This window comes from Nyctibius grandis, chromosome 13, assembly GCF_013368605.1.
Source record: "Nyctibius grandis isolate bNycGra1 chromosome 13, bNycGra1.pri, whole genome shotgun sequence".
Lineage (NCBI taxonomy): Eukaryota > Metazoa > Chordata > Aves > Nyctibiiformes > Nyctibiidae > Nyctibius > Nyctibius grandis.
Window position 1 is genome coordinate 7,035,584 of NC_090670.1, and position 23,508 is coordinate 7,059,091.

The following is a 23,508-nucleotide window of genomic DNA, read 5'->3' on the forward strand; positions in this document are numbered from 1 at the left end:
TTTGCCACTCAAAAATAATAAGTTTAAGTAAATCATGTAGGAGAAATGTACATTTATGTCCAAGAAATGGTTAGATGTTGCCAGAACAATACAGCTACATTATGAATCTTTAATGATCTCTGAAAGTCATAATGGTCTGTCACTAATGCCCATTAATGATCTCTCTATACCGCGAGTATGGGCTTGATGTTTCTGGCCAGTACCTTAGAGAATACTTTAAATGTGCCTTAAACTTTCTCTGATCTACTCCCTGTGTGTCTGCTCCAAATGTAGACTGCAATTGTCTGGGTGGGAGCAGCTTGTAAGGCAGCATGGCTTTGGGGTTAAGAAAGTCTTATTCAGGTAAGATGTATTTAAGCAATATTTTTACAGGAGAAAACTAGGAGGTATTTCCTGGCAACTAATCTTGTATAGAGATTATGAACTATATAAAGAAATTAAAGCTTAATATTTATTAATATTAAGAATGTTGTCATTCTTTGACTTAATGAATTTTCTTTGATAACTATAAAAATACACTATTTAAGAAGGAAAAGGAAAGTGTTATTGTTAATTCCTACTGACTGGAACTGTAAATATACTGAATATACTACTGAACTGACAAGATTGTCCTTTTGAATGCATGTTTCAAATGTTGCACAGGCTGATTTTATGGCCTTTTAAACATCTGTGCCACATATTTAGTTGATCTTGTACCTAAGCTTTTTGTCAGGTATAAAGCTTGCTTTAAAGGAAAAACCCAATGATTCCAGTTCTGTTCTAATTGCCTTTCATGAGAGTACTGCGCCTAACAGTAACTGAAAACAATCTTGTTATGGTATTAATAACATTTGTAATACAAAAACGTCAGCAGTTCTCTGTTCTTTTGCAAACATTTTAGCTAAAGTTTATGATGGTGTAATTTATTTTTCTTTAATAATGAAACACTGTGCTCTCTGCATTTGATGATCAGATTACTGTGAGAACCAACGCCCTATGGCTAGAAGAGAAAAACAAATCCAAGGACTCTTGGAAAATGCCCCAAAATCAAACAATAATCTGATAGGCAGTGTGTACAGAGAGTTAGATATTAACTGTGAGAGTAAGATATTAATTGTCTGGGATGTATATCATTCTTTATTAGAAATAGCTAAACATGATTAGTAAACAACTTTTATAACATTGCACACGGCATCCATGTTTTTTTTCCTCTTCAAAGTTAATATAGTAAATCTAAGTAGAGTAAAGCATACAATGTGAAGTAAACAGTCTGCAATGGTTTTGGCAGGTTAAAAATGCATTTACAAAACATAATCACTTAGTCTGTAATCCAGATTGTAAACTACTAAGTGACTTGCTCTTTTGCAAAAGTGGTAAGCTTTTATAGCATGATAGCAGTAAAGATGAAGTGCATCTGAAACTGTCAAAAGATTTTGCTATAGATTAGCTTTTGGGGAGTACTTTGCCGAGCCAGAACATACAAAAGAAATGCTGGCGGTTGATTATGAACCTTGATGGTTGGTTGTAATCTTGATGTAAAGGGCCGGGGACTCGTTCCATGGAGCTTGGAGGTGTGCGGGGTGGTGGAGCGGGGCAGGATGTGGCCGGGCGGCCCCGGGGAGGCGCGGATCAGCACCGCGGACAGCGGCCGCGGCCGCCGATCAGCACCGCGGACAGCGGCCGCCTCAGCGGCCCCTTTCCCGCCACCTCCCGGGTGACAAAGTCCCCGGGGCCTCTCACCCGCGACGGGTACATCCGAGGCTGAGGGAAACTCCACCGAGCTCCGGTAAAGTACAGAAACATGGCGTTAAACGCAAAATCACCGCGGCTCTCCCTGCTTGCCGGAACCCAGCACTGTCAAGTTTACTGTTAATTAACAGCCAGAGGCACCACGTATGTTTGTTGTAATTAAATATCACCAGTGACCAAAACAAAACTGGAAAAGAAAGTGAATGACCTTGCTGGGACAGTTACAAGAACTAACTCTAGGTGTCCCTCTTGTTTCTGGTTTTAGCAGTAATTTTATACGTTTGGTTTTTCGACTGAAAGTACTGGAAATCTGTCCCATTTGTTTGGTTTGTAACTGTTTGCAAATTAATGTTCTCCAGCATGCTTCCTGTACAGGAAACGCTATATTTTGCCGAAAGCCTCCTGCAAAGACTTTACATCAGAACTTTTTAAGTAGGCTAAAATTTATGGCAATAATGGTTTAAAAATATAGTCACTGAGTAAGACATTTCATATATTACAGAGCTGGAGGGGGGCGGGGGGAGAGAAGGGCTCAGAGAGATGGAAGTTTCTCCCAGCATTAACAGCTCTACTCTGATTCCGTGGTGTTTGTGCATCTCAGCACTGTTCAAACATCTTGGGTTTGCTCATATGTGCAAATCAGGAAGAAGAAAGGCAGAAAAAATTTGCCTGTTTTTAAGTGTCTGTATTATGAATGTAGAACCCATATTTGCAGAGTTTTGAGCCAGTTACAGTCCAGAGGAAATACAGATACCAGCAACCTCTGGGAGCCATATCCCTTGCTCCAGTCATATGAGGGGAACTGCCTGGGAATTCCTGCAGGCCTCGCAGAGTGCTGCAGAATTCTGTGTGGCTGTGTTTTACCTGTGTAGCTGTGCATATAGGTGCCATTTTACAATTAGACTCTTTAACCTCTCATGACTGCCTCATGTGGGATACAAGAAAATGCAAGGAGGTCTTCCTTCATTATAGTTACATGGAATGGGCTGAGTAGAATTGGTTGAATGACAGCATTGAAAGATCAGCCAAAATAACTTCTTGTATACCAGCAGGCTTAGTTTTGTGCCTTAGGATCTAATTCTGCTGTTTGTCCTTTCTTTACCAGCGAAAGCTCCCAGGCCTTGGAATGTTGTATTGTAGATGAAGCTAAACTGAGTTTATTTCTTTGTAAACAAGATTAAATTGACCTCAGCTGAAGGATAAGGACATTGAGATACTGCTGGTTTTTGTGGCTATTGCTCACTAGAAGCATGTTGTAATTTTTAATGAAACAAGGAAAGAAGATCCTGGCAGGAAGAGATGGAAAAGGAGTATGAGAAACAAAGGGAAGAGGGTTGAAGGGAGAGGACAGAAATCCTGATGATATATCATCATCTGCTAAATATGGTGTCTCTCTGCTGTGAGTTTGGCTCAGAATGATTTAGCAGTATGACTGGGGACTTGTGAAGGCCGTACATGTGGACTGGGAATTTAATTAAAATCATGGCATTATATTTGTATCTGCTTCTGCAGCTTAATCCACTAGTTTTGTGGTGGATTTAGTTAGAAATGCAGCTACAAGTTGAACAGTTATCCAGTCTCTGTACAAGCAAATGTGTCCCTATTACAGTTCAGCTGGACTTCAGCAAGGAATAACAGTGCTCAGCTCGAGCAGCTTCATATCTGTTTCTCTGATTTCTGAGCATTGTTTCTCTGCATAGTAACAAAACCTTTCTCTGTTTTCTGATGAAGTCTGAGTCCCCAGAAATGTACCCAGCTGCCTAATGCGAATATAGGGAGCAGCAGCAGATGTTCTGCTATTAGCTGCCTTCTCTGAATTGACTTCTCTGAATTTCTTCAATTTGCTTATGTAGAATTTGCATACACAATTTTTCTAGTCTCCAGACCTATTTAAATCCAATACAGCAAATGCCGGCTTGTGGTTCTCATTCCTGTTTTGCTAGCCAATGTTACCTGTGAGTGTTGCTTGCAAAAACAGTGCATCTAACTTATGCTAGTGAATTCCCCTCTGTTTACTTATGATATGTTGTGTTTTTTACCTCAAAATCCCTGTGTGTCACCTTTGCTCTGCTCTCACCAGCATCAGCTCCTGCTAAGCCTGGAGTTGCCATGAGGCCAATTGCTGGAAGGTATGTGTGTGTGGGAAGTGCAACTGTGCAACTACTTGGGCTGGTTTTATATTCACATGTATTACTGAGTACTGCCAGAAGCAAGACACCAAGCTACATGGACCTTCATTAAGTGATCACTTAGTTTTGATGGTGTAAATATTATTTATTATAAAGATGCATTGCATAGATTACAGTCTGAGTCACCCTGCAATGATAGTTCAGTAAGGCAGAGGCAGTGTTTTCCTTCATGCACCTGTGAAAATAATGGGTGCTCTTCTGGATAGGAATGAATTGCTATCTGGAGGTGCCTTTCTCTCTTCTTTCTTGCCCAGATATTTGGTCAGATGAGCTTAGATAAACCTACCTTTCACATCACTGAACTTAGGTCAGGTATGTCTTGTTAGGTCATTATTAATACCGTGAGTTTAGGCTCATGGCCCTTTTCCTAATTGTCAAGGACATACCTTCCTTCTGGTTACTGAAACTGAGACCAGTGTTTTTGCTCAGATAAACTGGTTCCAGTTCTATGAGAGTGAGTGGAGTGAGGCCCCACTTGCACATGTGCAGAAGCAGTGACCCAGTGCAGAGTCTAACTCCAGCTCCTGGAGGGCCCTGCCTTCATCCAAGACAGGGCACTTTTTGCTCAAAGACCCTTTCATTTGTGACCAACTCTGTTCACATTCTCATTTATCTGTGTGAACTTGGTGCCATGATCTCAGCAGTCAGGTAGAAGTCACAGAAAACTGTTGCTAGGCTCTTCTGATCCCAGCCTGGTTTATTTGGTTTCATTATTGGTAAACAGATGGGTCTTACATTGTTAACACAGCAACAGGAAGCAGCTAGCTTGGCATCCCTCACATGATTGCAGCAAATCGGGCTCTCTAGTTATGCGAAGTGAAGCAGCTGGGCAGAAGTTAGCTTCTGAGCAAAGCAAGGATCATGGCTGTGAGAAGCTGGTAGAAATGCTTGGGTGCAGGTGGGAGGGGGAGAACTCTGAGGCTACAACTCACTGGAGACCCAGTGTGTCTGTTTTTGTCAAGTTCTTGACAAAGGCTGAACCATCAGATCTATGAAAAGGTGGGGAAAGATCCATTTGAGTAATGTGACAATCTCTAGGCAACTTGCTTTGGGTCTGTGAAGGACTATTTACGGTGTTTTGTCATGTGTAAAGTGGCCTTATGTTAAGTTTGACAGTGGCATATAGCCCACACTTCTTGTGTGTCCTATTCTGAGATGTAAATATTTCAGGGATGATATGCTGTCATTTACATTGATGTTCCTGAGAGCCATCACACTGAGAGGTGAATGAACAGATACTTCCATGCATACTGATGTGGGAGCTCCAGAGTATTTTTTGCTATGGCTTTGAGGTGGGGAGAGGGAAGTCGGTCAGTCACTGCTGCAAGTTCCTGGCTTAGGTTGGGCCCCCAGAGACACCAGAATAACGTGTTCCCAATTTAGGAGCCCGCAAAGCTGTGGGAGCTGATCTCTTCTGTTTGTTCTGTGACCTTTCCCAGCTGATTGGCACTGATCTTTTATGCAACGGATAGACGATCTTTCGTGGTTGACATTTTGGGATGACTGAATATGGATTAACCTAGGCAAAAATATTTCCATTTTTCTACCTCCAAACAATGCCCTCCTTTTCCAAAAATGCCTGCACCACCAGGTCAGATCAAATCCAGTTTTGACTGAGACAGTGCTGTAAAGGAATCAGAATTCCAGCTGGGAAGGGGCAGAACTGGGATTTCTCTCATTAGTATTTTCTCTGAGAATCAGAGAGGAAACTGGTGTTCTTGATCTGAGATCTCATGGCCACCCTGAGCATTTAGCAGGGCATGTCAGTCATGAAGAAGCAGCCCAAATTCTTGTCAGAGTCAGTGAACCTTGTCCTAGCAAACTTGTGCAGATCTGATAAGAGAACAGGATTAGGATATGAGAACCTTTTGTAATGCATCAGGCACATAATTATTTTTTAAATATCTTAGTAGTGGTAGCGAGATGACTCAGATGTTGAAGACAGAAACGTGTTTCTCTGCTTTGCCCGATGGGGGCCAGTTTTGGCACATCCAGTCATGTGCACCAATTGTACTGGTTTCTCTTCTGGTGTTGGGATTCATGATTCTCTACTCCAAGAAGACAAAAATCAACTAGCTGCCTAATCCCTTGAACTATTGAATTGACTGTACTTCCACACAAACAATGAGTGAGCTATTAAATAAAGTGGGTCCAAGTGACACGTCTACACTACTGTCACTAGAATTTACTTTGATTTTTTTCCTGGTACTGAGCAGGGCTGCATAGTGCACTTTTTGCAAAGAACCATGGCACAGACACACACAGGAACCTCCATGTCACTATTTACAAATGTCCTTACAGTCTCGGCATAAAAATACTTCTGTTTACAGCAATGCAGCTCGTATGAAGGTCTGCAGCTGGTTATTGAGGCAGATCTTTACTATTAAGGTTAATTTTAAGATAGCCCTGTTGGTCTGTTCACTGAAATATCCTTAAATTTGAGCTCTTGGTCTGGAGCTGCCTGAAGACCAGGTTCTTCCACTACCTTTTCCCACCTTGCTCTCAAAAATAAACCTCTGGATTACTCTTAATTTGGCTTATATCTAGGGTAAAAGTAGGCTTTCAGGGGCAGTGAACTGGCACCCAGACACTCGCTGTTCTGCAGCGCTTGTGTCCAGCCGCGGAGCTGGCTGCAGACGAAAGGCTGAGTCATTTCCACGGGATGTTTCACGGAGGAGCTAAGTGATGCAGGGCTTGGGTCTGAACAGCTCTGTTTCCTGGTGAATAGTAATTCTGTTTACATAGAAGAGGAAAAAATCACTGGGGGCCTCAGTGCTGCTGTGTCATATCCGACTGGATGAAGTCTTGTTTATCTCAACCTGAAAAGAGAGAGAAGCAATTCTGATGGCACTTTTCAGAAAATAATTCTCTGTTTTTGGGGAGTGTAGGCAGTGGAAATAGTCCATAGATTTGACTCCTGAAGCTTTTTTTTATTCTGTATGTTCTGTACAGCAGTAGCATGTTACCCCAGCAAGAACAAAAGAGCCTCGCAGGGGCTCCTGACATCCCATGCCAGGCTGAAATTTTTTTGTCACACAAAAGCAGCTTCAGGCTTGTAAATGTAGGGGGGTGGTGTGGGGTTTGTGCTGGGCTGAGTGAGGTCTGGAACTGGCTTGTGATTTTTATTCTGGTCTTGATTTTCATGCAGCATTTGTTTTGCCCAGCATCTACCTGTTTATATAGGACCTACTATAAATCTTTTGGTACTTGTTTATAGGGGAAAAGGAAATAACTGAACGTGCTGTTTAGTCTGAGGATGGGATATTTTGACCCAAGGTGCTGGCAGTAAGTTCCTGCTTTATGGCAACATGTCGTGAGAATCATTAATGCTTCTACAGGGCAAGAGGAGCTCAGGTCCCTCAGTGAGTCACGCATTGGGCTCACGTGCCAATCACTGGTGCACTTGAACAGGCCGCCAGAAAGTGCCATCTCTCCTCCACCCATTCCCTTCTCTGACAGCAGTGCTGCACTGACACACCGCTCTGCGCTCGATCACATCTGTTGACATTCATGGGCACAAATAGCACAGGCGATCAGCGGGTGGGGGAAAGGAGTCCCTCTGCTCGCAGGCTGCAGCTGGCACCAGGCACGCTGCAAAGCCGTGGTGGCTTCTCAAAACTTGCAGCTTGTCAAAACTTGCAGCTTGTTTCATGACACTGAGGTCTGGAGCTGGCTTGTGATTTTCCTTCTGGTCTCGATTTTTGTGCAGCATTTGTTTTGCCCAGCATCTACCTGTTTATATAGGACCTACTATAAATCTTTTGCGCTCGGGGTAGATTCAAACTCATGAGAAACAGCAGTGGTCTGGGAGCTGCCACAGTGCAAAAGGTTCAAGAAGGATGGAGCAAAACCCAGAAGTTTTGCACTTTCCTCTGATTTGGGGAAACAGCCAACGGTGCTTGCCTGTAGTTCAGGTCGGTGATGGGGGTTTGATGCCTTTTCTTGCTGGAGCCAGGCAGCGAGGGCAGCACGCTTTGTTGGTTGAAAACCATGTCCTGCATTAATCAAAGAGCCAGTCCTGGTTTGGAGGGTCGTGGTACCAAATTGCAGGCTTTACTTTTGCCCAATCCAGACAACTTCTGGAGGTTCAAGTACATCTGAATGATCAAAATCATGGAAATAATCATCAGCATAAACTCAACAGAAGACTGCGAGAAAAAAATATAAATCAAAAGCAGATGAGATCTTTGTCTACTTCACAACACTGGAATTGCTGCTGGGTCAGATCCCAGTTCCATGTAGCTCATGACTGTGTACAGGTCTGTCCCATGCTGATTTCTAAAGAGATGCTTAATTCTTGATTGAAATGGGGCTGGCAATTTACTCTTTAGCTTTAAGTGCACCCTGTTACAATAATCATAAACAAAGAAAGAGGACATTTGTTCAAGGAGTGTCTGGTTGTCTTCTACATTCAAAAAGTCACTTGGAATGTTATTTTATTTTATTTTACCTTTTTAGCGTGATGGGGAGCAAACAGCTCTTGGTGTTCAAAGAAAACAAAGGTGTTCCTTGAAATTTTTGTGTCTGTAACACTGAAGTAGTCCAAAGACTGGTCTTGTATCAAAGGCGTTTTCCCAACAAGATCTTCATTTTCATGTGCCATTTATAGTAAATGAAGACATGTTTGTAGGAGTACTGATAGATGGAGAGGGTTGATCATGCAAAAAAAATGGAGGACTGTTTTTTGAAACTTAAATCTGATTATGCATATATGCTATTTTTATTCCTCTCTTTAGTTATCTGTCAAGGAACATTTGTGCAAATGAATTTTCTTTATGGATTTTAAGCATGCAAGCTGGAACACTGGCAGAAAGATATCCTAAATACTGCTTTTATACACTGATTTTCCCCAGGATTTTTGAGATTAGCCGAATTATGAGTTCTAGTTAGTCATTGTGAAAATGAAATGTCATCTGACCAATAGGACAGATAACAATGAGGCAGCTTCACTTTGATCTGAAGATCAAACACTGCTTTCCAAACTGGGAATATTCATAAAGTAATGGGTGAGTCTCAGGAAAAACAAGTCTCACTTGTGACTCTGTTGGAAGTGGAAAGATGGCAAAATTTGTGGTATGTTATTGGTGAGTTGAGTAGGATGAGTTATTACTAATAATACCTAACTGGCTGTCTCTTGGGCTGGATTTCACATGTCTTATGTGGACTGGCAGATGAGAGTAGTGGTGGAACTTGTGAATTAAAGTTGTTGTTACCCTACTGTTTAACCCAAATAAGAAATTAGGAGTATTTATTTAATATGAATATGTGGATGCCATCAAGTGCCTGATAAACACAGGTGAGTGTGTGTATACACCTATACATGTATGCATACCTACTTCTTGCAGAAAAGAGGTATTGTGAATGGGTACGTGGGGCTGCCAAATCCAATATACCATGCCAGCTGTCGAGGTCTCAGGCTGTGATGGTACACGTTGTGCTTTCAGTCAGGCGCCATCTTAAAACTTGTGCATTATAGGCATTTCTGTTACTAAGGTCTGGCCACGCAACGTGTTTTATTGGGGCAAGAGTTCCCAGTTGGAGGAAACAGATTTGGACCTCTTGTGAGCTGTTTCTAGACCAGAGAAGGACTGTGATGTTTGTAGAGGTACAGGGAACTGCTTTTGAATAGAGTTCTTTGAAGTGAAGATACTGGGTGGCCTGATTTCTACTGCTTGTCTGGGACAAATGTGCAGCCCCAGGGAGGGAGGAGAAGACAGTGTGTCTTTGCCGAGGGTGGGTGGAGGAGAGGAAGATGGGGCAGATGAAGCCTGTCTGAGTCTGAAAACGCATCAGAAATCTGGTGCTGTCACACCAACCCACCTTCATCAGTCTTATCTAGCCCCACGGCACACAGGACGCAGCTCCTGGGCTTGGATGACTGAAGCCTGTTGCTGTCAGGGTCCCTGCCGAGCTCAGCTCCTGCAAGGAACCAGCCCACAGCCTCCCCCCTCCCGCTCACTGGACATCCCACCCTCCCTCAGCACCCAAAAGTGACAGCGAATCCCCTCTGCCTCAGGGAGAAATTCTTTCAATAGTAGTTTGCCTTCAGGGTTGCAAATCTCTGTTTTGTTTCTAGCCTAGGCTTTATTTTAGGCTCCAGCTGTTGAAAGCATGCTGAAGAGCAGGGGGTGGGTTGCAAAGAGACCCCCAGGACCTCCTGGTTCTTATGTCCTGGGGCATGGATGTGTGTAGGGTTCAGCATCCGCTGTGCAGGGCATTAACCACAGTGCGGTGCCAGGCTCTTGATACCAGCATCGTGGCACCGCTGCTTCTCCCTGCCCTGGTACCCCTTGCAGCCTGGCCCCCACTTAGCCAGGGGTGAATGAACCCAGCTGGCATGAGAGCCTGGCCTTGGGGGACACAGAGGCACTGTGGGGGGACAAAAGGAAGAGGGAGAACATGGCAATGATGAGGAAATTGCTCTCTCTGAGAATTTTCTAGTCTCTGGTAGAAAACTGGAGCTGAGAGCAGGTGTTGGGGGGGAAGGAAAGGCAAGAGGGGCAAAAAGCCTCCAATAAATCAGTGAGGCAGTGCAGGGCCCTTCCTGCGAGGGTGAGGGAAAGGCAGGGGGGAGCTATGGCTGGAGCTGCCCTGCCTGCCCCCCGTCTGCCTCCTGAACCACCTCCCTGCCACCAGGCAGGTGTCCTCCCTCCACTGCCGAAAACCAGGTGCCAGCTATTTGCTCATCGCAGTCACGTTTGTTTGGGTGTCTGCACCTCCCCGGGAGGAAGCTCTGTCAAAAGCGGGTACCCCCAGCCCGTGGGGCCGGCGAGGGTGGGCAGCTGGGGTGCTCCAGGTCCGGCTGCCCACCCTGAGCCCCTGCCTCCTCGCTGCCTGCGCCCCGGGGACCTCTCCGCAACTCTCTGCACAAAGAACCACCGGGCAAGTCTCCCGCTCGCTGCCTTGCCTGGGAGAGAAGGAGGAGGAGGAGGGGAGGGTGGTGATAAGGGGCTTGCTGCGTCGCCTCATTTCTGTATCCAGCGCACAGCTCGTGGGGTGTGTGCGAGTGCGGGCATCCGCTGCCTGAGGACTGCTGCTGCTGCAGTCGGCGCTGAGCTGCTGGCGGCCAGGCGTCAGGGGAGCTCGGGCTGTTTACCGTCTGGTGACAAGCGTTGCAATGCAAAAGCGGAACGCATCCATGGAGGGGAGGCTGTGCTGGCAGCCGCACCTGTAAGGAGTGGAGGGGAAGAGGCTTCCCGAGGCATTCGGCAGCAGGCAGCTGAGGCTCCAGGCATCGGCACCTCCTCCCAGTGCCTCCATCACCGCTTGCTTCGGATCTCTTCTTAAGGGAGAAGAGGCAAAAGGATCCAGGAAACCCCTGCAACAGGACAGCCCCTGCTGGAGTCTAACAGGTGTTTGCTGGGATTTGAATGGGGAGGGGACGGGTGGGCAGAAAAGTTAACTGGAGAAATTGGGGCTAGGAGAGATGCAATGATCTTGCACCAAGTGATGTGCCATGTCTGCGTGTGAATAGCGTGTCTGGAGAAGCTCGGAGGGATGTCTTGCAAGTGATCTGCTCAGTCTCCGTAGAAACGCTCACCTCTGCCTGCAAACTTTCCCCTGCCACAAGTTGGGAGGAATAAAAAAGCATCAGACGATCAAAAGGGGAAGATCTCAGTGGACAAAAACGCTTGAGCTAAACTGTTGCATCCTGACCTGGGGCTCTGGTGCAAGCGTCCCGCTGGTGTCTCCTGTGCTCCCAAGCCGATTGGCAGTGGGTGGCGTTGGCCAAGGTGCCCGGCACCGTCCCCGGCATTGGGGACGGGCTGAGCAGCATGCTGGCTGCGGTGCCCGTGGCCAGCAAGCAAACCCCGTGTGCCTGACCTGCCGGTGGTGCCGGGGCGGTGGCGGCCATGGCTGCAGCCATCGCCAGCTCCCTGATCCGCCAGAAGAGACAAGCCAGGGAGCGGGAGAAGTCCAATGCCTGTAAGTGTGTCAACAGCCCCAGCAAGAGCAAGGGAAGCTGCGACAAGAACAAGTTGAATGTGTTTTCCAGGGTCAAACTCTTTGGCTCCAAGAAAAGGCGAAGAAGGCGACCAGGTTGGCAAGGGTTATGTCTTTGGGGGGTTGGTTTGTTTAATTTAATGCAAACTGGGATGTGCATCAGGCATGGGGAAAGGGGGACTGGTGCCTCAGGGCTGGTAAAATGAACGGGCGGGTATTGCCCTTCCTGGCTTGTATGATCTGACAGACGTGGGTACCCCATGACAGCCCCTTCCCCTTTCACGTTCATCTGGTTTATTTGAATAACACACCCCATTGCTTTCTGCCTCACTTGCACACCCGTGTGCCCCCATGTACTGGTAATTCATCAGTCTGTCTCTCTGTTACACATACACATATACAAACACACGTGATTGAGTTGTGGGGGAGATGTTTACAGGGGAAGTTCCCACACATACACCTCCATCAGTTGTATGTTAAGTAACTTGGCAGTCTAGAGATCTGTTTTTTGTCTTCCTGCTTCACAGAATGCCTGTGCCATGCTTTTTTTGCTGATTGCAGATGAGGCTTTTTGCTTTCGCTGGCACCTCCCAGAGTTTTGCTTCAGCACCCTGTTCCTTTCTAGGAATCTCATACGTGCAGCTGCCCTGCAGACATGATGCTCTCTGTGTCAGAGGTGCAAAAGATCAGACATGAAGACTCAGTCCTTGATCTGAGTGGGTTTTTTTGTACATGGGAGGAGCAAAACCCTCTGGTAATGTTGCTATCGCTCTGCTGTGCTGAAACATTGGTGCCATTAGCCACTTAACCTGTCTGCCTTTCTCAGCAGCCACAGAAGAGGTGCCTGCTCGCAGTGTGCAAACAGCTCTGGGATGTATTATGGCTAAAAATCTGAAGTGAAGGTTGAATTAATTTCTTGTCAGAAAAGTTGGTAGATAAGAGTTGTGCATCCGTCAGTACCCTTATTAAAGGTTGCTAATAGGAACTAATATACTTATGCAAACTATTGTAAGCTTTTGCCTTCAGCTCCCACTAAAATGAAGTACGGTAGCAGAGCTCCACGATGTCTTTGGTTACAAACACAAGGAGTCTTATCCAGACATTGACTGTTGGAAATGACACATCATATCTTCACAGTGTGGTTATCTCTGAATTAAGTAAGTTGTTGTGGAGCGAGCTGTGGAGATGCATTGCCTCCTGACAAGCGTAATTGTGTGAAACAACTACAATGCAGATGTCATTGGGATTCAGTGGAAGTAGACCTTTTTTGCAATTACTCCTGGTGCATTACCTAGATATCTTAAACGACAGGCTTGACAGCAGATCCTGTTGCTGTTTACTTTTTGGTCTAGAATGATCTGAAACCGTATGAGAGATCTCGCTTTCTAACTGTGAATCTGATGATGGTTACGAAAAAAAAAAAATCTATCCAAACTATGCGTTGTTTTGATCTTTCTTCTTCTAGCTGATGAGGTAATTACCTCAGCCCATATGGTAATATTTATTTTGCAGTTCCACACATTGCTGGATTTCAGGGTTCCCCTCTCCATTTTCCATATGTTCATTGAGCAGTTTATCACTTCGGATGCTCTGTACTCCTTGGAGCAGCGAGGAAGGGGGGTTTATTTATTAGAACTGCAGCAGTTCCTGTGCTAAATGTTTGCTGCTATATATTTAGGCTCTTAACTGTCACTATGGCTCTTATTAGTGCTATCATAGTAGTCCTCTTTTTACTCTCCATTTAAGAACTCACACCTTTTTAAAAGGCGGAATACGCTCGTTGCCAGCTCATTTCTAATCTTAAATGAGATAGGGCTGAGCTCCTGAGGCCAAGCAGCGCGCTGTTGGAATTCGGATTCACTGGAAGCAGATTTCACTGTGCTACCTACGTTACAGTCGAGAGTGGCATTTAATCATTTTGGTAATTGATTTCAGAGACATAAAGTTGATCTCAGCCTAAATGAAAAGTGTTGCAAAGCTGGTTGCCCTGCTTTTGTTTTGGGTCTTTTTCATATCTCAGCCTTGAGAAGAAACGAGGAGACTTGTTTTTAGCATCCTGCTCACCTGGAACAGCATATCAGGATTTCCCACACTAATCTCACTATTGTTTCTTTACAGAACCTCAGCTTAAAGGTATAGTAACAAAGCTATACAGCAGGCAAGGATACCACTTGCAGTTGCAAGCAGATGGAACAATTGATGGAACAAAAGAGGAGGACAGTAGTTATAGTAAGTGACATGAGAATAAGTGGTGTGTTTGTGCATTGTGGTGTCTCATTCTTCCCATCTAGGTCCATTCAAAATTGTTGTCCTGGGATGACTGAGTGAGTGGAAGTGGCGTTAACACTGCTCGCAGCGCAGAAGTCTTTCAGACCTATTGGGTCTGAAAGAAATGCAAATAAAAATCACTTATAGAAATAATGAACTAGAGGAGGTAATGATGACACATATGACAAACAAAGCAAATGTTATCTCCATGGTAATCTAGAGAAGTTCATTGCTGTCCTTTGGATTTTATTAGATTTTTTTTTTTCAACGGGGAAAATTTGCTCGCCTACTCAGAGTGCCTGAAATAGAATAACGCTATCTCCACTGTTAAACATGGGCTCATTCAAACAGAGCCATGTTATTTCACACAATGAGAGTTCATCATAATTATAAAGTTCACATTTCCCTATTGTTATTATTTTTTACCCCTTCTAAACTTAATGATACCTTCAGCTTTCAACCAGATTTCCCTCAGCTTTTCTGTGGAAAAGCTTTGAATGTTTTGGGGTTTGTTTTTTTTTTTACAACTTTGAGAATTAATAGAAAGCAGGAAAAGATGACTAGAGCATAGATTTAGTATGTGTAAATAAAATATTTAAGTGTTTCACGTAGTTGTACTGTTTAGCTTAAACTACGTTTCTGTTTTGAAAGAAGGAGTTAGGGAGGGGCAAGGAGTTTGAGAAGGTATTTCAGGCCACTTAGACAATAAACCAGAAAATCAACAGGCAGACCTTCCTTTTTCATTATTAAAAAGCACTGATTTAAGTGCCATCCTTTTCCTGTGAAAAGCATTTGCAGGTGAAACACCGTTTCATTTTTACAGGGCACTTGAATATGGCAGAGTAAGTACTAGATGCAATGGGAAGCATCCCATCTTATTTGTCTGGTGACTTGCTCCCTTGCTTTTCCCGCACCCTCTTTAATCCTTTTTGCATCCCTGTATTACGTTCTGAGTGACGGGAGGGAACCGGTTAGGCTGCTGGAGGAGGTCTCCTCTGCAGCCACTGAAGGTGCTGGCCTTAGGGCAGAGCACAAGCGTAGGGTCTGTAGGGACATTTGAGGTCTGGCTCCAGGTCCCGTCCTCACCCTCGGAGAAGGCACCACAAAGACCTGATCAGTGCAATGCTGAGCTGTTGCTGCCATCTTATTGAGTTCTCCTCAGTGCAGCCACAAAATCTGCTCCAAGAATGATCCTTATGGACCTTGAACGTTACCTTTCTTTCAAGTGAATGATCTCGTATTTATTATTTTAAAAATCAGTACAGATCATTCAGGATTTCAGAGTAATTCTGTTAATTATCTTTAAAAAAGGCGAAGAAATAGGCAAACCTTACTTTTTACATCAAAGCGTGATAGTGTTATAAACTTTTAATGTACCAGAGCAAATATCTGAAATTCCATTTTTTTTTAAGTGATCATTTCATTCAAATATTTTGCTTGCAATTCCTCCAATAGGGATTCTGAGATTCAAAAGAAGATAAAATTTATGGGAATCTGTCCTTTTGACATTCATACTAATCTGTCTATTTCTAAGATATCTTTGTTTTCAATGTGTCCTCAAATTTACCATAACCTGATAGATTACAAAGAAAATCATAAAAACTCCTTGTTGCTGGTTACCAGCCTTCCAAAATGCTGAATACTTAAATATAATGGAAGTATCCCAGAAATGGTTGCAGCTGGGATGCAGTATCAGAGGAGAGGAGGGTTTTATCATAAAAAACCCACATCCTTTTTTATATATTCCTCTTTTACGTAAGGGAAGTGTATAGACCTGAATGTCCCGCAGTCATGAATTTATTTTAATTGCCATATTTTTAATGGAACTAGTAAGAGAGACTGATTTGTGCTGTTGATCGGAGTCCACATAAGGGGCTTTCCCCAAAGCCTTGCTAACATGAATATTAAGCAGATCAGGTCCTCTAAAAATCCTTTATTCCAATATCTGCAGAGACATCTCTCATTTAGCCCATATTCATGCACTGCGGGGAAGCCACAGGAGTTGTAGCCCCCTCCAAATGTGGGGGGACTCCTTCTCCAGTCCATTCTCCTCTCCTTTGCACCCCTGAGGGACATCATCGCTGTTCCCTTTCGTCACCTTCACCGAACATTTGCTCTGAGACCATTTGCTCTGTATTCAGCGCAATAATGAGGGGAACATCCTCAAATTCAGCTGTGGCCCGCAAAGCGGTTGCACAGCGTGAGGACTCTGCAACTGCGTCTTTTAGAGCAAACCGTAGCCATAGTTCATCTAGTCTCCAGGCAGAGCATTAGGCAGCGTTGTTTAAATTTCAGAATTTATCTTCCCTGTTTACAGTAGGGATGGGGAGAGCTTGCGGTCCCTGATAGCCAGCTGCTGTTCTGTGCTCCTGACAGCAGCCTGGGCCCAGGAGTCCACCTTCTCTATCGTTTGCTACCTAGAGCTGGGTGGGAATTTTGTCTAAAGATCCCCTTCGGCTCCTGACTTGGGAGCAATTATTTCAAGCTCTGCTGACCCACTGCTGCACACAGGGTTCACAAAAACAAGGTTGCATCAACAATTGCAGGGATTTTAAAAGAAAGCTGAGATTTTTGAGCACAATTTAGGTAGGACGTGAAACAGGGAGTTGAGGAATCATAGCACTCACCAGACCTTGGTTTTAGCTAAAAGTCCATGTAATTTGAGGAAGTACCTCATAGAAAGGATTTCCTGGCTCCAAAACAGATTTTGCCTCATTAAATGTGTTAAATAGGGCAAGATTTTAAATCAAGGCAGAATTTATTCCCCAATTTTGGCAAGACAAAAGGATTTGAGGACTGATAAAATAAGGAAATATAGGAAACACCATCCTGCAGAAAGCGTACGAAGGTCCAGGTGGCCAAGCCAAGGATGGCACAGACCTCACAGTAATGTGTACATTCATAAATCCAGCTGTGGCCTCCTGCTGCCTCTTATTTTGCCGCTCTAATTCTCTGTCAGCTTGTATTGCACGAGGGCCATAGCAAAGTTCATGTCTCCCTTAAGCATCGCCAAGTTTTTCATTACAATAGATATTATGTCCTTATTTTACACAGCACAAATGTAATAGGGGAAGGCTAGGATGCAAATAACTTTGCATTATCTTCTGCTGACACAAACTGATTGTAGTAGCAAACAATTTATTTTCCTGTGGGGTTTTTTTCACCCTTTCTGCCATATCTGCCCACATGAGGGTGAACCGCTAGAAATGCAGTAACATCTCAAACCCATTGTCTGTGGCATTGGGGGCTTGCAGAGAAGGGGGCTCTGCTGTTGGCCTGTCTGTGAACAGCGAATGCTGATGGGGCCACTCACTGTTACAGAAGCTGGACCTGGACTTGCTGCTGTGCAAGGATGGCGGGAGCAACGGCTGCTGCTAAAGGGGAACGTCCCCTTTTTGGTGCAGTGCCAATGTCCCCGCACCTTGGAGGCGGCAGCTGGGGCAGCCTGGCTGTGTGTCTGGCTGTGCTGGCATAGAACAGATTGCCTGTGCCCCCTCCAGCAGCCGGTCCCTCTCCCGCAGCAGAGGCTGTCGGCAGCAGAGCCGGCATTGCTCCCCCACAGCCCTTTTGCAAGTTCCGATAGTCTGTGCCACGGCAGCTGCTAATCCCACCGATGTCTAAACCAGCTTCTGAGCGAGGCCAATCCTCGTCTTGCCCCAAAATAGCGCACGTATGTTTACGGCAGGGAAACATGTTCAGCTGCTGAGGGAAGCAGCTCAGCACCCATCGCAGTGGGTGCCCCAGCCCTGCCCTGGCAGAAGTCGCTCAGCCTCGTATCTCTGCTCGCTTTGCCAAGGACAGCCCAGCCAGGAATCACTCACTAAACCCTGTCTCTGTGGCCTATAGCTATGAGCTGCATCTTCTCGACTGCTATACCCTGTCCTCACCTGATCTACTGACAGGTTTGTAGCACTATTTACAGTGGAGCCTGTGCTCATACCCTTGTACTGAAAATACCCAAACGCTTGCCCTACTTGTAAATATGCCATTAAGAAAGCGCCTTTCAAAAGAGACCTCCAGGTTCTGCCTGGATACTGAGCTTTAAATTATGCTCTTCTGCCTACGTGGAGATCAGATGCTGCTTTTTGGGGTTGAACTGCAAAAGAGGGTTCTCCAAGTGAATATTTACTGAGTCAGATAGGGAATATTTTCTCCCACAAATGAATTCAAGCATTTGATAGAACGAATGAGAGAACCATTTCCCTAAGCATTCCCCTTACTGAAAAAATCTACGTTTTGTTTCCCAAAAACTGCACAGAACTGGAGGGTTTTGTTTCAGTGAAAAGAAAGCCATTTCTGTTGATTTTGTGCTTGCAGGCAAATGTGAAGAGGGGCTGCGTGTGTGTGTGTTTGTGTCTGCATGTACACTGGTGTGTATGAGAGGGAAAGAAAACCATAGGTATGATTTTATGATCTCCTACATTTATTTGTTAGTTCTGGCTATTTCCACCCGCTCCACTATATTTGATCGTCGTAGGAAATTCAGTGCTCAAGGGTGCCCCAACCTCAGAGCAGAGCACCCGTAGTTCGTAGTGTGCCAGCACAGCCGGGCAGGCTCAGCCCAGCCCTGAGCGTGTCCCTCGGCTGCTGGCCCCCCACCAGAGCCCATTGCACCCCCTCTTCACCGAGCCATGGGGCTGAGATGTTCAGCTTAACCCAGGACAGCCCACGGAGATGGAAGTCCGTCTGCCTGCTGGAACGGAGTCTGTTTTCACCAGAATTTAGGTCTTCGTTCTCAATGCACAGTGCTAACTTCTGGCCGTGCCTTTATCGAAACAGGACATGCATACATCTGCTCTTTCCTTTTTTGATACACTCTTGACAACCCCACACCCAGAATTTAGGATCTGTATTAAATGCTGGTAAGCTGCGAATTTTCTTTTAATTAAATATGACCATTCGGGGGTTGTCAGGCTGAAAAAGGAATTTATAATGGGCCGTAATTCTTAGCTTATACTTTTGAAAATAATAAAAATATTTCAAATTCACAATTCAGTTTTAAATTGGCTTCAGACAGTGACCATAAATACCAAACTTCAGCCTGAAGCAGACCGGAGTTTTCCAGCCAAGTAATAAATCATTGGAAATAAGAGCCAGTTTGGCATTACTTCATCCTATCTCTGCGTTTATACAACAGACTGGAAGGAGATGCTTTGGGTTATGACAACAGTTCCTGAAAATTTTCTTAACTCTCCTTTCTTTTTAATCCTATGTATTGAACACAGAGTACTGTATTCAGCACATTATTACTTGTGTTCAATTTTCACGTAGCTATGAATCTAAGCTAATGGCAGAGCTTTGCTTTTTTCTTTTTTTTTTTTTAATTTGCCACTTTACAAACCGGAATCTTCATTTTTTTGAAGAGACGTTTCTCTGCTTATAAATACTGCCACTATTAGCATGTATACAAGCATAAACTCCAAGCAGAACATTCGAAGCAGCTCAGTTTTGAAAGCACAGATTTAGGGCTTGATCTAAAGAATATGCTGTCATTTCATTTCATTTTGAAATTCTTTAACTCAGTTTTTTCAAACCCATTCTCCTCTCAAAAAGAGGAAAGAAAAAAAACCCACTGAGATTTGAGTGGAAACATTTTGAGATGTTAATGAAGGTTTTTAAATTTTCTGAATTTCATCTTGCTCTTTCCTTTTGGTCAAAAATGTTTACTGAATTTGATCTGAATTTGGGGGGAAAAAAAGTTTTGATCATCTTGAAAAACTTTTTGTTTGTTTTGGGATTTTTTTTTGCACTTATTGTCAGAAAAAAAAATAAAACAAAACCAAAAACAAATGAAGTATATTCAACTCTTCTCAGCAGACCCTGGATTCTGCTCATGAGGCAGGTAAGTCATTTTAGCTCTCAGTACCTCCAATTCACCATCTTCAGATGGGGGAGATATGTCTATACCCTCTGTAGTTAATTGCTGAGCTATTGGTGGAAATTGCTATAGAAGACCATGATAGCAGCAGTATTGTTCTATAGCACCCACAGAAATTAATATATGCATGAATGGGCATTTTTTTATTTGGTTCTGGTAATTATGGCTTAATTCTGTATCTAATCTGCATACTCTAAAGGATTAATTTTGCTCTCCATCTCCTTTCTCTCCTAGCTTTGTTTAACCTCATACCTGTGGGTTTACGAGTGGTGGCGATTCAGGGGGTTCAAACAAAATTATATTTGGCAATGAACAGTGAAGGATACCTATATACATCAGTAAGTAAACATTTTTAATTTTATTCTCACTGAAATTACGGTAAGAACTTACTAAATGAATAATTTACTGTTCCAAGGAATCTGCTTATAACCTATAGACATGAGATTTGACAGCAAATTCAGTATAGTGGTGATAGTCTGTTTTTCGTTTATTACTCTGGTTCCATTACGAATACGTATGGATGTACGGAATCAAACTGCGGTGCCTTTGACGCAAACTGATGATCCCAAGGTGTGAAATAAAAAAAAACCCACAACCAAAACCCCAAACAGAAAGGATGCGCTCTCTTTGTCACTGTGGACTGATGGGGCTAATCAGTGCGGGGCACAGAGAAAAGGGACAACTTTGTGAATCACACGCCTGCCTGAACACGTTTTATATCGTCCCATATAATCTCTATTACTGTTATTAAAAGGGATTAGAGAAAGTAATTTTTTTTTTTGTTTGGCCAGGATTTTCAAATAGAAATGGAATTAGGTGCCAAAATCTTATAGCTTCAAGTTGCCAAATAAGTAAAGAAATGTTTTATTAGCAGTTTTGGTGAAGAATGTCAGATAATAATTTTCAGTGGCATTTCTTAAGAGACCAAACAGTGTTTTTATGAAACAAAAAAAAGAAAAAGGATATTTTCAAATTTTTCAATTAAAAACATTTAGTTGAACGATGTTCGGGAGTTTTAATTATGAAGTCTTAATAGATTTTTCCTAAGAAGGAAAATAGAGAAAAATGTAATTTATTATCTACTACAAATTATTCTCTTCTATGAATGATTCCCTTAAGGTGCCTTTAATACTGATAACAATTAAGTAAACTTATTCAAATCTCTCATTTGTTTTGCAATCCTGAGAGCTGGGACAAGGGGAAGCTTTGCATATTTTTCCTCTTGTATCTGCCAGAGCAAAAGCAAATTAGAACTGGCTATGCTTTGGGACAAAGTGAAATTTCAGTGAATGGCATCGAACTCCCCTCTTTTTTTTGACCTGGCTATTTGCTTAGTGCGGTTAATCCACAGATCTGTTTGCGGGGCTGTAGCCACACAGCTGGATCGTGCAAAGCCCCCTTAATCCTGCGTAGCCACGGTCCTGTGACTACACGGTGTCATTTACATTTGCACTGCAAATGTACCTTTGACTGCACTGTGCGTTTTCATTTACATTAGCACCCTCAACTGCACTCCTGGCTGCCCACTCACTGCATCGTGCAGGCTTCTACCGGCTCAATTCTGCCTCACGGAGCGTTACCTCTTGAGTCGCATCTTAGGGTGGGATAGAGAGGTTTGTACATCAAGCAAAATTATTACACACAACAAACGTGCTCGGTTTGAGTAGGTCAGTTCTTTCATTGCATTCTGAAAGAATCAGGTGTATTTTTGCAAAGGTTCAAAAATTCTTGCAAGGATGCAGAAAATGGGATGGGGACAGATTCAGCCATTGTTAATTTACAACAAAGCAGTAACGTTTCATTGCAAGCCGTAATCTTGAAGTCAAAGAGATCACTGAAAGAATCAAGTATCACTTCTAGTATCCCTCGATGTGAGGAGGAGCGGCAGAATAACCCTTATTTTGATTAAGTCCAGCTTTTAGTTTGATAGGTATCTAGGCGTCTTAGGCAGAGCTCAGAGATTCACTTTGGTTGTAATTTTTGGTATTTGCATTGATTAGGGATAGTTCTTCATGTGGTCTCATATGTTACTATGAATCGTGTCTTCCTTGAATCCTTTAGTGTCTGTGAATTTAACAGTTTATGCTATTGCAAAATTAACTGGTGACATCACTCTATTTTCCCCTTAGTAACAATGGTCATTTTTGTTTCTTTATTTCTTACATTTATTCTTTTATTCTTGAACCTTGTGGGCTGGGCAAGGCCTTAAACAGACTTTTGTCGTGTTGTTGTCTCCCAAATTCATATTTTTAAATACTCTTCACAAAGACGGGTGTCTGTTTAATGTCAATCTACTTTTGCAAAGAAAGTTTTATCCAAGTTCTCAATAATCTTGGGTCACCTGGTGCCTTCTGGGTTCGTTGTTTTGTCCTTTACAATATTTGCAGGAAACTGTCTTGGTGGGCAAAATCTAGCACATGTCTCTCGATGCACCCAGGGAATGGGCAAGGGCTGGTGAGGAGTATCTGCCCCTACTTCACCTGCTATGCAAAAAGATAGCCAGAATTACAGTTCCAGCACCATGGTTTAAGTGTTTCTAGCACTTCTTTCGCTGATAATGGTCCTTTCAGCAAGGGATACAGTCTGACAGTCTGATACATGGGAAATTAGCTCTATATTTTAGGCTGGATTCTTGGTTGATGTAAATGAGTCCCAAGAGAGCTCATCTGATTTATACCAGATGAACACTCACCTGTTCAAGGGATGCCAACAGGGAGTCTGGGGAACAGATCAGCTCAAGTAAATGACATCCATCTACACATCCTGAGGCTTTCCAAGCCCTTACAGGAATGTGTTCCTGATGGGATTTGTCAGGAGCAGACAGATGGCAACATGGGATTGATAAGAAGCAAAAGCCCCACAAAACACTGTCAAATTCCTGAAGCAAGAATATAGGGAAAAATAGAAACGTACTTAAATTGTAGATAACTATAACAGATAGTTGCACCATTTCCAGAGAGAAATGAAATTAGCATTGATGATGCAATGTAATAGGCAGAGAGAATATTGTGATCTACGTCATGATCACTTGGTTTTGGTTTTATTGCGACTCTAGCACTTCAGTCATGCTTGTGTCTATGCAGAACCGTTTCCTTGAGGTTGAGTTGCTGATGGTTACAGATTCATTTGGGAAACGGTTTCAAAAACACCCTACTATTGTGCCATGCCTGTTCCTCACCCCGTGCTACTGTCTGTGCCTTGCACCTGATAGCGCCTTTTAGCCTGAAACACTTCCAAAAGGCTGCACCTGATAAAGAGGCCGTTAAGTCCATGGCAATTACCCCACTGGTAAATACATAAAAAAGACATCTGGCTTATGGGAGGATAATTAGAGGCTCAGCTAAGTGCTTTCCCACACTCACACAGGAAAGCACGCTAGGGCTAACACACCAGGTGTTCCATTTCCACGCACCTTGCACTAAATTGCAATATTAAATCACAGTTCCTTTTCCCTTTAGTGACTGTGGTGAATTCTTGTGTTTTGTTCCTTGTGGTATATTT

General features: G+C 43.6%; 1 protein-coding gene across 8 annotated transcripts in view; it reads left to right on the forward strand.

Moving 5' to 3' along the window:
* The window catches only part of FGF13 (fibroblast growth factor 13), a 258,524-nt gene that overhangs the window by 178,420 nt on the left and 56,596 nt on the right, over positions 1–23,508 (forward strand). For 7 of the 8 annotated variants that reach the window (XM_068411864.1, XM_068411868.1, XM_068411867.1 and 4 more), the window contains 2 exons: positions 13,980–14,090; positions 20,242–20,345. In XM_068411864.1, the coding sequence (XP_068267965.1) occupies positions 13,980–14,090; positions 20,242–20,345 (215 nt within the window). Of the gene's footprint in view, positions 1–11,770; positions 11,958–13,979; positions 14,091–20,241; positions 20,346–23,508 lie in introns of those variants that run through there. The other variant, XM_068411866.1, reaches the window with a different exon arrangement.